At 42.9% G+C, this 16178-nt stretch overlaps 1 protein-coding gene across 3 annotated transcripts in view; it reads right to left on the bottom strand.

The window, feature by feature from the left end:
• Nucleotides 1-16178, bottom strand: part of glra3 (glycine receptor, alpha 3) — a 140805-nt gene that overhangs the window by 42449 nt on the left and 82178 nt on the right. For all 3 annotated transcript variants that reach the window (XM_061772076.1, XM_061772077.1, XM_061772078.1), the window contains 2 exons: nt 3100-3323; nt 1227-1309 (listed from right to left, as the gene is read on the bottom strand). In XM_061772076.1, coding sequence (XP_061628060.1) covers nt 1227-1309; nt 3100-3323 — 307 coding nt within the window. The remainder of the gene's footprint in view (nt 1-1226; nt 1310-3099; nt 3324-16178) is intronic.

Genomic DNA, 16178 nt, shown 5'->3' with positions numbered 1-16178 from the left:
CAAGTTGTCCAGATCTTGAAGGAGCAAAGCAGCCCAAGACCATCACACTACCACCACCTTGGTTGACTGTTGGTAGGATGTTCTGAAGACCTGGAATTAGCAGGTACTGTTGCCACAAGCAAAACAGTCAGTAATGCACTCCGCCGCCATGGCCTGTATGCACACTCATCACGCAAGACCCCATTGCTGAAAGATAACCCAAAGCTTGTCAAAGCTTCTCTAAAGTTTGCTGAACAACATTTGGACAAACCAGTTAAATGCTGGGAGAATATAGTCTGATGAGAGCAAAATTTAACTCTTTGGATGCCATAATGCACAAGACGTTTGGAGGAGGAATGGCACTGCACATCACCCTAAAAAGACCATGTCAACAGTGAAGTACAGAGGTGGGGACATAATGATGTTGGGGCTGCTTTTCAGAAAAGGTTCTGGTAAACTTCACATTATTGAAGGAAGGATGAATAGGCAAATCTACTGAGACATTCTTGATAAAAATCTGCTGCCATCTACGAGGATGATGAAAAATAATTGATTGGTTTAAAAAAATAAATAAATAAAGCTGCTAGAATGACCCAGCCAATCAGCTGACTTGAATCCAATAGAAAATCTGTGGAAAGAAATGAAATTTAAGGTCCATAAAAGAAGCCCACGGAACCTTCAAGATTTGAAGACTGCTCGTATTGAGGAATGCGCCAAAATCACACCAGGGCAATGCATGGGACAAGTTTCTCCATACAGGAAGCGTCTTGAAGCTGTCATTGCAAACAAAGTCTTTTGTACAAAGTATTAAATAAATACCAATTGGTACGTTCAATACTTTTTCCCTGTGTCATTTCACATTATTACACATAACTTAATTTCTGAGCTTATTTGTTCTACTTTTTTGTATGTATGTATTATTTGGGTTGTTCCAAACATTTGGTGAAATTTTCATGTCAATACCATCTTTGGAAATATATTTAGTGAGAAAAATGGTGACGTTAAATGTATATATTTACAGTGGAACCTACTACTGCCGTTATGTGACGATCATTGACTCAGTGGATAAACAAGACAAACAAAACAAAAATTTCCAGCAAGAGAAGCAATACGTCACAGTTCAACTGAATGAATGGCGTGCCAAATTATTTAAAAGTCTTATGGAATTGTTTTATAGGTTTAAAAGAACTGGTGTCTGCTCAAGAATATTTTTGAGTGCTGTATTGATATTTGTGTGTAGTACTTACAGCTTTCTAATTGCATAATGCAGGTCTGAACATCCATGGGGAAGTTTTTTAGATCCATGGGACATGAGAGAGTTAACGTTAGCCTGAAAGCATATAGAAAAGAGTATAAATGAGAAGTAAGTGAAACAGTAACAGCGTTGAACTTAACTTAAAATGATGCACAGATTCCACATTCACGGGTTTTGGAGGACACATTTTAGTAACTCCTCAGACACTTTAAACAAACTGGCAATGGTTCTTTTGAAAAACAAAATGCTGCCGGTTAAGTACTGTTCATTTGATAGCTTGGCAGATTCAGTATACTTCTCACATTAACTTCGGTTCCCAGCATGCATTGCACCATTCAATGCTGAAATTTTGCCGTATTAAGGAAATTAATCATTATTGTTCAAGTGTGTTTGTGTTACCCGTAGTTCATTAAATGTGAGTCTTAATTAACTGCTGTCTTACATTTATGTTGCACTTTGGATGAAACCCTGACTGTGAGTTGTGTGCAAAATAGCAACCTCCTGGTCAGTTACGTAAATTTGTGATAAGGGATAAAGTTTTAATTGCCTATATTAATAGATTACACCACAAATATTCCATAAACTATGATACGTAAAAATTTAATAGCATTTCATACACTTACAAACGTCTTTAAACATTGCTGTACTCTGAAAAATGCAGTATTGTACAGTCCAGGAAACACCTTATGGGAAATCACACATCTTTTCTGCTTTCCTTGCTCTGTGTAGTCAAGTTGCCACCTCCACTCATATTACAAAAATAAGACAATGTCATTACTGTCATAGTCTGTTGCATGTTTTTGTTTGCACATTAAGGACTACAGTACTGTTTGCCCGTAGTTGTACTAAATTGCCCGTAGTTGTGAATGTCAGTGCAAATGGTTGTTTCTTTGTATGTGTACTGCGATTGGCAAGCGCCCAGTTCAGGGTGTACCCCGACTGTCGCCCAGAGTCAGCTGGGATAAGGCTCCAGCACGCCCGCGACCCTAGTGAGGATAAGCGATACAGAAGATGAATGAATGAATATACAGTATATCACTGGGTTTAAAAAATGTTATTCCAATATCGTGCAGCCCTATTATAAGTAGTTAAAAACAAGATATCCATCGAATACGAGGTCCTCCGGGAGCCGCCATATTTACGGCGTGTATAAATGATGACATTACCGCGCATTCACGTCGAGACGGAGCATGCGCAGACAGCACATTTTCCGGCTCTATTCCGAATGAGAGTTTACATGGCAAAAATTTACTTCTGATCGGTTTGGGAAAAGGAATATTCCACCCCTGTGAAACTGAATGAAATTCCTTTCGGATTCGGCCTGTTTATTCTGATTGTGGTGTTTCAACAGAGTATTTTCATTCGGTTTGGGCTTCTAAACCGATTATAATCGGAATAGAAGGCTCAATGTAAACCAGGCTATACTGTACAAAAAACAAGACGACGTATACCCAACGCAACGGGACATTTTGACAACTGCAACTTCAGAACTGTTCTCCCAAAGTACATACAGTACATTTGTGTACATACTGAAAACAGTATTTTGCCATGACAATAACAACAATAATTTTCAGATTTCTTTACATGTCGCAAAAAAAGAAAAAAAACAAATCGGCAATTTTCTACTGATAAAGGGGGGCAATTTTCTACTGATAAAGGGGGGCAATTGCTGAACTGAAATGTGCGGGGGTTGACTTTATTCGACCATTTTATTATGTTTTATGTATATTTTTGGGGTTTCTGTGTTGTATTTTAGTTTATGCTTTGTATATTCTCTTTGCGTGAACCGGAAGTTTGCTGAGGGACTGCTGGACCGTTTCCCAACTTCTTTTTTACCATATGTACACAGTCACCCTAAAACTCACCTTATAGAGTATAAAACATTTCCATTCTTAAAAATCCGCAGCAACTTGTTGTCTGTTGTAACCTCGTGGAAGTGTGCACCCTTCTCATTGGCGAAGAACAGATCTGGCTTCCAAATGGAGTCTAACATAGAGGGATCCAAGTCCAAAGAGTCATCTGGATATTCTGCATAGGCAAGCCTGGGATCATTCCACTGCTGACGAAGGAAGATATTCACGCGATAGTCCTAAATGCACAAGAAATAACATGGGTTCATTATGGAGATTGATCCATACTATGGCATCTGAAATGGATCTCTTCCAAAGCCGTTTGGACGTTGTATAAAACATAAATAAAAACAGAATGACAATGATTTGCAACCTATGTTGAATTGTCTACACTCCAAAGACAAGATATATCATGTTGAAATTGATATCCATCCATTTTCTACACCGCTTACAGGTACACCCTGAACTGGTCGGCAACCAATCGTAGGGCAGATAAACAAACAACCAGTCGCACTCACATTCACACCTACGGACAATTTAGAGTTTTCAATAAACCTAGCTTGCAACTGATATATATATATATATATATATATATATATATTATTTATTTTTTTGTGCAAATATTCACTCATTTTGAATTTGATGCCGGCAACACATTCTGTGACAGGGACATGTTTACCACAGTGTTACCTTTCCTTTTAACAACAGTCAATAAGCATTTGTGAACTGAGGACACTAATTGTTGAAGCTTTGTAGGTGAAATTCTTTCCCATTCTTGCTTGATGTACAACTTCATTTGCTCAACAGTCCGATGTCTGCGTTGTTGTATTTTGCACTTCATAACGCGCCACACATTTTCAATGGGATACAGGTCTGGACTGCTGGCAGGCCAGTCTAGTACTCGCACTCTTTTACAACGAAGCCACACTGTTGTAACGTGCAGAATGTGGCTTGGCATCGTCTTGCTGAAATAAGCTTGTACATCCCTAAAAAGACGTTGCTCGGATGGCAGCATATATATTGCTAAGACCTGTATATACAGTACCTTTTAGCACTACTGATGCCTTCACAGATATGCAAGTTACCCATGCCATTGGCACGAACACACCCCCATACTATCCCAGATGCTGCCTTTCAAACTTTGTGCTGATAACTATCCGGGTGGTCCTTTTCCTCTTTGGTCCGGAGGACACAATGTCCATGATTTCCAAAAACAATTTGAAATGTAGACGACAGCACACTTTTTTACTTTGCGTCAGTCCATCTCAGATGAGCTTGGGCCTAGAGAAGCCAGTGGCTAGTCTGGGTGTTGTTGATATGTGGGTTTCACTTTGCATGGTAGAGTTTTCCATCCATCCATTTTCTGAGCCGCTTCTCCTCACTAGGGTCGCGGGGGTGCTGGAGCCTATCCCAGCTGTCATCGGGCAGGAGGCGGGGTACACCCTGAACTGGTTGCCAGCCAATCGCAGGGCACATAGAAACAAACAACCATTCGCACTCACAGTCATGCCTACGGGCAATTTAGAGTCTCCAATTCATGCATGTTTTTTGGGATGTGGGAGGAAACCGGAGTGCCCGGAGAAAACCCACGCAGGCACGGGGAGAACATGCAAACTCCACACAGGCGGGGACGGGGATTGAACCCCGCACCTCAGAACTGTGAGGCTGACGCTCTAACCAGTCGGCCACCGTGCCGCCTTGGTAGAGTTTTGACTTGCATTATGAGATGTAGCGACGAACTGAAAATGGTTTTCCTAAGTGTTTCTGAGCCCACGTGGCAATATCCTTCACACAATTATGATGGTTTTTAATGCAGTGCCGCCTGAGGGCTCGAAGGTTACAGGCATTCAATGTTGGTTTTTGGCCTTGCCACTTACGTACAAAGATTTCTCCTGATTCTCTTAATCTTTGGATGATATTATGGACCGTCGATGTTGAAATCCCTAAATTCCTTGCAATTGTATGTTGACAAATGTTGCTCTTAAACAGTTGGACTATTTGCTGACGCAGTTTTAGCGGACATGCGCTCCGCAAACTGAGGTGTCACAGGGACTCCCAACCACTTGAGAACGCCACTCCTCCACGCTGCCCTGCTGTGAGACGGTGACTAGGAGAATGCCTGGTGTATGTCAAGTGGAAATTAACCTAATTAGCAGCTTCCCGTCAAATCTTGATTTCTGGCTTCAAAAGACTCCTTCCCCAACCAAAAGGTTGAGGGACTCTCCCTTCAAGGAGACTATGTGGTTAATATTCAAACATGCATATGGGGCGCCACCCACTGGCGTTGAGGGGAATTGCAAGCGCCAACCTGTGGCCGCGCCTTTGATGTTTGTTAACGGAAGATAAAATGTCCGTTTTGATATCTTACAAACTCTGTAGAAATATTCCAAATGTATGCCTTTGTGTCAGTGTCACTATTGTCAGTTTGACAGGGCCTCTGCAAGATTTTGAAAGCTGTTCCTCGTGACTTGAAATCAAACAGGACGAAATGTTGTATTGAACAATAAGCAACCGATCTGTCACGACCAAAGTTTAAACAATGATTCTATGCGTGAGAGTACAAACTTTAGATTAATATGATCTTAAACCCATTTGATCACATTTGTAGACAAGATTCAGGCTGATATTTGTGGTCTTCTCCAAGTCGGCAATCCCTCTTCCTACGCCCCGCCTCTGGGGTATTTAAATCTTAACTCACACCTTCTCCCGCCAGTATAGTCTTGTGTTTTTTTTCATCTCCTCTTACCTTGCTGGCAGCTCGCCAGCTGGGCTGGCCGTCGGCGACCCCTCCCAGTTTCCCCTTTCTTTTGTGCTGGCACATGGCTTGGTAACCGTGAGCCGGGATAGAACCGACATGGCAAGCGGTATCGCTCTGAAATTGCCAGCGATCCCCCAAAAGAGGCAGGAAAAGAGACGTCTGGTTCTCCCAAGAAGGCGTGACGACCAGCCATTGATCTTTTCCTGCCTCTTTTATTTTGTTTTTATTTTTCTACATCTTTTTTGTCTGCAACCAAATCTGTCACCTTGCTTCCAGAGCCACTTCCAAAGAGAGACTACCACCCACCAGCTTGAATTTACAGTCGTGAGTAAACGCGGCAACTTTGCCAGACTACAATATTAGTGTCTAATAATTTCGGGGAAAGTACTTTCTTCAGACAAAATCTCAACTTTGTCCGCTCTTTCTCTCGCTCTGACTCAACGCATTAAACGTTCACACGCTCATTTATTTTAGCCCAGTGACCACACACATGATTTCATCTTTTCCATTTTCGTACGCCTAATTTTCTTTCTCTCTTTTACCATTAGTATTATTTTCTTGTTGTAGTTTGTAGTTGTAGCTGTGTGTTTCCTTAGATGTCATTAAAAAGACCATAAAATTCCACTCTTGGTTGTATTTTGTGTGTTCTGAGTTTAAGTAAACCTCTGTATTCTAGAACTCAAAATGTCATAAAGTGTAGCAATCTTCAGATTACGAGACTGATAAAAACAGGTTTGTCGTCATTTCTCCTAAAGTTTATACTTATAAAAAGTGGCGTGGTGCCCTTTCGAGACATTTGTTTGATTTTAACAATTGAACTTAATATTTCGATAATCCGGAAGTAATGCAAGCGTTGCTTCCGACTTATTATTTTCTCCTAAATTAATTACATTTTTATTTGACCAATATACGCTACACAGTTGTTCACCAAGTGGCGAACCTCGCCCCAGCCTTGCTTGTGAACAAGTGAGCCATTCACAAATGCTCCTTTTATACCCTATCCTGACCAATAAAACTGTTCACCTGTGGAATGTTCCAAAAGGTATTTTTTCACGATTGCTCAATTTTCCCAGTCTTTTTTTTGCCTCTGTCCCAGCTTTTTTGGAATGTGTTGCAGGCATCAAATTCAAAATGACAGAATATTTGCAAAAAATAAATAAAAATAATAACAATAATACCAATAACAATTCTTCTGTTTGAACATTAAATATATTGTCTTTGTAATGTAGTCAAATGATTATAGGTTGAAAGGCTTTCCAAATCATTGTATTCTGTTTTTATGTTTTACACAATGTGCGAACTTAATTGGAATTGGGGTTTATACTTTTACTCAAGTAAAAATAGAAAAAGTAAAAGTATTCACAATATTCCAATTTATACAACATGTATGTAAATCATTACTTTGAGGCTACATTGAAACCACCAGGCTCAGAACCCCTAATGATTATGACAATATATGGACAGGGGTGCACATAATTTTGGTGTAGTTCTCAAATGAGCACCAGAGGTTGTTTCTTGATAGTCCTCCTTTTTTTTTCATGACCAATCAACCTTTGTTGCTTATTGTCTGTACAAATATGTTTGTTTAACGACAATTTTTTCCCCCTTTTTGTTTTTTTTGCATATTCTTTACATTTTAGTCTTAATCAGAGCTGGTACACAGCCTGTACATACATACCTGCAGCAATAGACAGATTTAGACACATTGTATATCAATTCGGCGGAACGTTGGGTGACTGGTTAGAGCGTCTGCCTCACAGTTCTGAGGACGGGGGTTCGATCCCCAGCCCCGCCTGTGTGGAGTTTGCATGTTCTCCCCGTGCCTGTGTGGGTTTTCTCCGGGCACTCCGGTTTCCTCCCACATCCCAAAAAAAACCAATCATGGTAGCTTAATTGTGAATGTGAGTGCAAGTAGTTGTTTGTTTGCGTGTGCCCTGCAACTGGCTGGCGACCGGTTGAGGGTGTACCCCACCTCCTGCCCGATTATAGCTGGGATAGCCTCCAGCACTCCCACGACCCTTGTGAGGATAAACGGCTCAGAAAATGGATGGATCTATATCAATTCATACCTTAGGGTTAAGGGTTAAAAAACTAAACAAAGGACAAACAAACATTGGCAAAGGAGACTGACTTGTGATGTGAAGTTGGGAGTTAGTTTAAACCCAAATATGCACCAATCCGTACTTTTAGTAGACAGCAATTTGGATTTACGTGCGTGGAACACAATTTAGGTAGGCTGGTTGAGCTCCCGAATGTTTGGCCGGTCCGATCCGCACGGGGCAACAGGTGGATTTGGCGGGAAACGAGGAAAGGGAAAAAAAATAGCCAGATCTGTTTTTTCACCCGTATGTCGCTGTTCGGAAGACGTTCGGAGCGGACGTGTGCTGCCCGCTTCCTTCCCCACGGAGTTTTCCCAGGCACCCCAGAAGGGTAGCTCAGAGCGCTGGCAGGCTGCCCTGCGGCTGGGAACGGTCCAATGTGTCTTCGCCACCTCGTGATGCGAGGTGGAGCGTCCCGGCTGAGCCAGTCTTCGGTAAATTGGTCGAACGAAGCGCCCACAACAAAGGGGGATCCGACCTTTATGGCCAGCCATCAAGGGGGTTGTCCAACCCCCCTTAACCCCCGCCTCCGGGACCAAAAGGGAAGCTGGACCACCTCTGAATGTTACTTTTCCATTTTATGATTATTTTGTGGTTTTAACTCATCCATCCATCCATCCATCCATCCATCCATCCATTTTCTGAGCCGCTTCTCCTCACTAGGGTCGCGGTCGTGCTGGAGCCTATCGAGCAGGAGGCGGGGTACACCCTGAAATGGTTGCCAGCCAATCGCAGGGCACATACAAACAAACAACCATCTGCACTCACATTCACACCTACAGGCAATTTAGAGTCTCCAATGAATGCATGTTTTTGGGATGTGGGAGGAAACCGGAGTGCCCGGAGAAAACCCACGCAGGCACGGGGAGAACATGCAAACTCCACACAGGCGGAGCCAGGGATTGAACCCCGGTCCTCAGAACTGTGAGACTGACGCTCTAACCAGTCGTCCACCGTGCCGCTGGTTTTAATCCGGTGGAATGAAATATTAATTATTGGATTGAAGATAACGAGACCTCTTTAATCACGGTAACGAATGTTTCAATTGTATGTGGTTGTGGAGAACATTGTAATATTTGCAATGTGGCATTTGTGTTGTGTGGGGTAAAACATTTCATGCGGTTCAGTTGGCAAACAGATTTGACATCAGACATTCAAATTTGCAGAAATACAATCACTAGTGGCGCTATTCCGAGAGTAACGCTGGTGGCGTTCATGTTCTTACAATATTATATAAGATTCAAGTCCAGTGAAGATTGTCCTTAGTTGCAGGGGCTGCAGCAAATTTCCACTACCTGTGGGTGTCGCTAGTGCTCCATCCATTGTCCCAGCCAGGATGAGCAAATGCCACTGAAAACAGCGGTAAAGAAAAGTATTTGTTGGTGAGACTCTCCAGGCTGGCTAGGGGTGGAAGTTAATTAATTTAGCGTCCGGGTGAGAAAACACATGTCTGTGTCTCAGCTTTGATGCTACTTGGGACTAGCTTGTAATTCATTTAGCATCCGTGTGCGACCCAGACTTCAACAAGCTTTCTACAAAACTAACGTGGTTCATTAATTGCAGGCAATTTTGATAAAAGAGCCAAGAAAAAATCTTACCAATTAAAGGTTATTCCCAGTTTCGAGTTCCCTTATGATTGTACGACCTGTGTGCAACCTTACGCAGCACAATGTGAAGGCATCCTTGTTATTTTGGTTTCCACAAACATGGAATGCACTTGGCCCCCCACTAGCTTAGCGTACCTATGTTTTTTTTTTAGTATTTCACTTTTTATGTTGCGTCGTCGCTAATTTAAGAAGATTTTAAAAGTAACGGTCTAATTTTTAAATTGTAAGGAGTAGAAAGTACAGATATTTGTGTTTAAAAAGTAAGGAGTAAAGGTAAAAAGTCGCCAGAAAAATAAATACTCACGTAAATAGATACCTGAAACACCTACTTACGCACAGTAACGAAGTACAAGTACTTCATTACTTCCCAACTCTGCAAGTGAGGGAAGAATTGATTGGGAGATCGACAGGCAGATTGATGCAGCGTCTGCAGTAATGCAGACTCTGTATTTGTTGTGTTGAAAAGGGAACTGAGCCGGACTGGCCAAGCTAAATCCAACAGTAAGTCTGCCATTTTTAATTTTCTTTCGAACTCTGACCTATTTTTTGCCTTTTATAGCCGTCATATTTTAACAAACACCTCTCAGAGATTTTATCCGAATGACTTCAAACTTTGGGTCTCTCATCTAAAGATGTTGAAGATGAAAAGTATTTAAAAGCTTTTCATTCTGTACAACGCTCGGAGAACTTACGTTTCGTCATGATAACAGTTGTTTTAATTTTGACTGTACATGCTCATATCTTTTCAAAAAGTCACACATTTGATAAGAGCCCAGGCCAGAAGACATGTACAAACTGTTATTTACTCATAGTCATAGCGCAACCTACTGGCAAACTTGGCACACAGATAAAACGTTCTTGTTGTTATTGCTATATGTACAGTACCTAATTATTTCCTCCATTAGTTTTTTTGTGCCCTGCTGTTTTTTAGGGTCTATACATACACAAAAACTCAGGAAACTTTGCACACACATTGAGCCTGCCCAAAAATTCAATATTTAACATGTTTATTGTGCAATTTAAAAAATATGGTTCAGTAGCGCCCCCTAAAAGATTTTAACAAAGCAGCCCCGCCTGCACGTTTCACCGACATCTACCAACACTGGGAGGCACATGTAAAAGCCCAAGACGGACAAAAAAGTGTCTTGGAGCCATACCCTAAACCCAACAGGAAGTCCGCCATTATTAATATACTTAGTTTACTTATTGATTCTGACCCATTTTTCGCCTTTTAAAGCAGTCATATTTTTACAAACTCCTCCTACAGATTTTATCCGATTGACTTTTAACTTTGGGTGTTTCATCTTCATCATATTGAAGATGAAAAAGTTATTAAAAGCTTTCCATTTTGTCTAATGCCATTGCCGTGGCGACATGCTGTTCGCCACGCTGTTGTGATGGGCTGCAAATAATTGTGAAGTAGAACGAAAATGAAAAACGATTTTACGTGAATATAAGTCTGAAAAGTGTGGTGCGCATTTCTATTCAATGGCACAGCAATGAGCCAGTAGCCCAACATGCTAGTACCCCAACGTGGCCAGGGGGTGTGAGGGCCAGTAGTAGAGCTGCTATGATATATCGTGTAATTTATTGTGTATAACGTGCATTTCCCCCCCCCCCCCCCAAAGAAAATGTCAAAAGTGCACATTATATATAGGTATAGGGGAAATTTGAATACATTTTCACATTTTATAAATGTATGCCGCCATCTAGAGGTTATGAAAAAGCTGTACACTTTCATTCCAATATGCTACTGCCACCGAGAGTTTATGAGAAAGGTGTACAATTTCATTCTAATATGCCACTGCCACCTAGAGGTTATGTAAAAGGTGGAGCCTACACTTTCATTCCAATATGACAGGGGTACGTATGACTGCATATATGTACAGTTGTACTCATAAGTTTACATACCCTGGCACAATTTGTGAAATATTCATCCATCCATTTTCTGAGCCCCTTATCCTCACTAGGGTCACGGGCGTGCTGGATCCTATCCCAGCTATCATCGGGCAGGAGGCGGGGTACACCCTGAACTGGTTTCCAGTCAAACGCAGGGCACATACAAACAAACAACCATTCACACTCACATTCACACCTACGGGCAATTTAGAGTTGTCAATTAACCTACCATGCATGTTTTTGGGATGTGGGAGGAAACCAGAGTGCCCGGAGAAAAACCACGCAGGCACGGGGAGAACATGCAAACTCCACACAGGCGGGGCCAAAGATTGAACCCCGGTCCTCAGAACTGTGGGGCAGATGCTCTAACCAGTCACCCACCATGCCGCCTACTTGTGAAATATTGTTATTTTAAATATGACTGATGACTGAACAACAACCATTAATTTATTTATGGTTATGTTTTGTTTTATGATAATGTTTTTCTGAAATGCTTGACAGTATAATTTGAATCCCATTAAAATAAAATTACATGTGATTCGCCTGGCCCTTCATGTTTTCTTTAAAGAATTTGACCAATCTTACAAATTCTACCTGGGTAATCAAACATGAGCACAACTGTGTGTTTTCTCATTTACTAAATAAAAGCAGGGCTGTGAATTTCAAAATCAGAGCAACTAAATAAAAAGAAAGTATTACGTGTTCCAATATAGTGTTTAACTTCAGAATAATTATTTGAAAAAACTAACAAAATACAGATAATATTTCATGTGTTGGGTAGAAGCAAAGTCATGCATTAAAAATCTGAATCAGAATCATCTTCATTTGCCAAGTATGTCCAAAAAACACACAAGGAATTTGTCTCCAGTAATTGGTGCCGCTCAAGTAGTACAACAGACAGTCAATTGACAGAGAACACTTTTGAGACATAAAGACATTGAGAAAAACAATCACTGAGCAATAAAGGGTTGCTAGTTATCTGGTAATGCCAGTAAAACAAATTTTGTGTGCAAAAAGATGCAGTCCTCTAGCACTTGGACTGGTTTTCCAGAATTTTGAGGTCAACTTTCATGGTGCGTCTTATACATGGGTGCGCATTATACACGAGAAATTACGGTACTTATGAGGCTACTTCCGGTTCAACCACATGTCAATTACAGGTTATTCATACTACAGCTCCAAATAATAATTATTTACTTGTTTGGTCTGTGGCGGCACGTTGGACATCTTATTTTGATTAAACACAAAAGACAATCAGTCTGCTTTCATGGAGGACTACAGAAATACCAAGATGGCACTGTATACAGGTGACCCTGTCCTTGGTGTGTCCTGTTATGCCTATTTGTGTGTGTTAATCGCATGTCTGCGTGCTCTTACACCCGTGAAGAGCGCCTTAAACAGGAATATAACTCCTACCGACCTACTGACATAATTTTTTTTGTTTTTGCGCCTGTTGAGGATCCGCCGCATTTTTTGACCCAAAAAGTGAGAAGCCCTAGAAGAGGAAAGTGAGCTGGCGTGCTTGTACAACTTTACAAACAGGGGACAAGAACACCTCTACCAGGGATTTTCCTCTCCAACGCATGCAATAAAACTCTGCAATAAAATAGATGTGCTGATACTGCCGATGAAGAGAAACAAGGACTTTTCCTACTCTTGTCTTTTGTGCTTCACAAAGACATGGATTCGTGAGCAGTTCCCAGACAGCGCATTACTTCTGGAAGGATTCCGGTTGTATCGTAACCAAAAGATCTCTGCCAAAAGCAAAGGTGGTGGTGTCTGTTTCTACACCAACGACTGGTGCACCAATGTCACTGTGATCTCTCAACACTGCTCTCCTGCTCTGGAATATTTTATCATAAACTGCAAGGCTTTGTAATCCCCACACGAGTTTGCATCATTCAATCGGCTGTTTACATCTCGCCGGACGCAAATGTGCACAAGACTCAGCGTCCACTCAAAGAGCATATCTTGAATGTAGAGTGGACCTTCCCGGACTCCCTGGTTATTGTACTCTGCGACTTTAACAAGGACTCTAAGCCATGAACTTCCCAAGTACAAACAGTTTATTAAATGCCCTACTGGAGAGGAAAACACTCTGTATCACTGCTACACTACAGGTAAGAGAGCCAATCGTGCCGTGCCCCGCTCCAGCATCAGACTTTCAGATCACGTGATGGTCTACCTGAATCCTGCAGACAGACAGAGGCTAAAGCTCTGCAAACCTGTTGTAAGGACTTCAAGGAGTTGGACCAGGGAGATTGTGTAGGAGCTATGCATGTGCTTACAAAAAAGAGGCTGGGAGGTGTTCAGGGTGTCACGGACGGCAATGCCGTAAGGGCAGATCCCAAAAAAGAGACTCTAGGTAAGAGGTCCGAACAATTCAAATTAAATGACAGAGCATGTGATGGCGAGACATACGAAACTAAAGGGACTCACAAACAGAGAGAATAAAAAAACAGATAACGCAGGGAGACACGACAAAAGGTCTGTGTGGTATAATCATATAGAACCTAAATTTGGACAGAACGGCGGCAAACAAGGGGAAAAAACGAGTGAATATTCCGACGCCCACACACTGTCACGGTGCCCTCTAAAAAGGCTGATGATTACAATGCATTACAGGGGCGTCACCGATGTCAACGCCCACCTTCGCTCACCCAGACACTGCAACACAAAGAAAAACAACTTGAAACACAGGGCCATGACAGTATCCCCCCCTCAAAGGACACCCCTGCGGACCACCTGGCTTCTGTGGTTTGAGAGAGTGGAAGGCCCGGAGCAGGGACGGATCTAAGAACGCTCCTCAGGGCCGTAACCCTCCCAGTTAACCAAATACTGCACACCCCTGCCCCTTTTTCTGGAATCCAATATTTCACCCACTGGGTACACTGGCTCACCATCAACCACCCACGGAGGAGGAGGAGGCACCGCTGGAGGACACAGAGGGCTGGAGGCAACCGGTTTGAGCTAGGAGACATGGAATACAGGGTGAACTTTCATGGCGGGAGGGAGCCGGACGAACGACTGGAGGAAGCCCCCAGCGCTTTGCAGAACAACCTCCAGACCTGAGAGACGAACTGCGGCCCCCTGTCAGACACCAGATAAGCAGGAATACCATGAACTCGGAAAACATGGTCGACAAGGAGATTAGCAGTCTCTAAGGAGGACGGCAGCTTCGGCAGAGCAACAAAATGGACCATCTTGGAGAATCTATCAACAACACTCAGGATGACTGAGTTCCCTCCGGACAGTGGAAGGCCCGTGATGAAGTCCAAGGCGACGTGGGACCAGGGGCGGGAAGGAATGGGCAGTGGACGAAGAAGACCAGCTGGAGGACGATGGGACATCTTGCTACGGGCACACACACTGAGTATGCCGAAACATATTCCTTAACGTCCCTGCGTTGTCTCGGCCACCATAACCGTTGGGAAATGAGGAAAAATGTCCGACTGACCCCAGGATGGCAAGCGACTCTAGAAGTGTGTCCCCACCTCAACACCTCTGGACATAAAACGACCGGAACAAACAACTTGCCATCAGGAACACCTCCCGGAGCCTGGACGTCCCTCCCCGACTCCACCACCTTTTTCTCAACCTCCCACTGAAGCGCTCCCACCACCCGGGTCCCAGGGAGAATGGTCTCCACAACAGGCGTTCTTCAACCCAGGGCGGTAAGTGATGATGAAATTGAAACAGGTAAGGAACAGGGCCCAACGTGCTTGACAGGGGTTGAGTCTCTTAGCAGTCCGGAGGTAAGACAGGTTCTTGTGGTCGGTGAAAACTTGAAAAGGTTCCCTAGTACCCTCTAGCCAGTGCCTCCACTCCTGCAGCGCCAGGACAATGGCCAGCAGCTCTCTATTTCCCACATCGTAATTGGTCTCTGCTAGGCTCAGGCGCCTAGAGAAGAAGGCGTAGGAGTGCAGCCTCTGGTCGACCGGGGACCTCTGGGACAGGACCGCCCACCTGAATCAGATGCGTCCACCTCGACAACAAAAGGAAGGTCAGGATTAGGATGATTTAACACAGGAGCCTTCACAAACAATTGTTTAATATGATGAAAAGTCACATCTGCCTTAGGGGTCCATACAAATGGTATTTAATTGGTAGTAAGTCTCGTCAGAGGTCCCACTTTAAGGCTGTAATCACGTATAAATCGCCTATAAAAATTAGCAAAACCCAAAAACCTCTGCAACTGCTTCCTAGACGCTGGAGTTTGCCAATCAACCACAGCCTTGATCTTGGCTGGATCGGCCCGAAGCTGGCCCTTCTCCAAGATGAACCCCAAAAACTGTACCGACTCCGCATGGAACTCACATTTCTCAGCTTTGATGTAAAGACAGTTTTCCATCAAGTGCTGCAACACCATGCGGACATGTTGGCGATGTTCATGTAGGTCACGGGAAAAGATTAAGATGTCATCCAAGTACACAAAACAGAATACATTTATCATGTCCCGGAGCACATCATTAATAAGACACTGAAACATTTGTGACATTCATGGATTCGTGAGTCCAAAAGGCATGACTAAATACTCAAAATGACCTAATGGAGTATTGAACGCAGTCTTCTACTCATCTCCCTCCTTCATCCTCACCAGGTGATAGGCATTTTGTGAACACGTTTGCAGACTGCAAAGGGGCAAACGCCGAGTCCAACAGTGGGAGAGGATACTTATTCTTTATCGTGATGTTGTTGAGACCCCGGAAATCGACACAGGGTGGCAGGGTC

Source organism: Phyllopteryx taeniolatus, chromosome 4 (genome assembly GCF_024500385.1).
Source record: "Phyllopteryx taeniolatus isolate TA_2022b chromosome 4, UOR_Ptae_1.2, whole genome shotgun sequence".
NCBI classification, from domain to species: domain Eukaryota; kingdom Metazoa; phylum Chordata; class Actinopteri; order Syngnathiformes; family Syngnathidae; genus Phyllopteryx; species Phyllopteryx taeniolatus.
The sequence above is the reverse complement of the archived record's forward strand: the minus strand, read 5'-3'. Positions and strand labels throughout refer to the sequence as shown.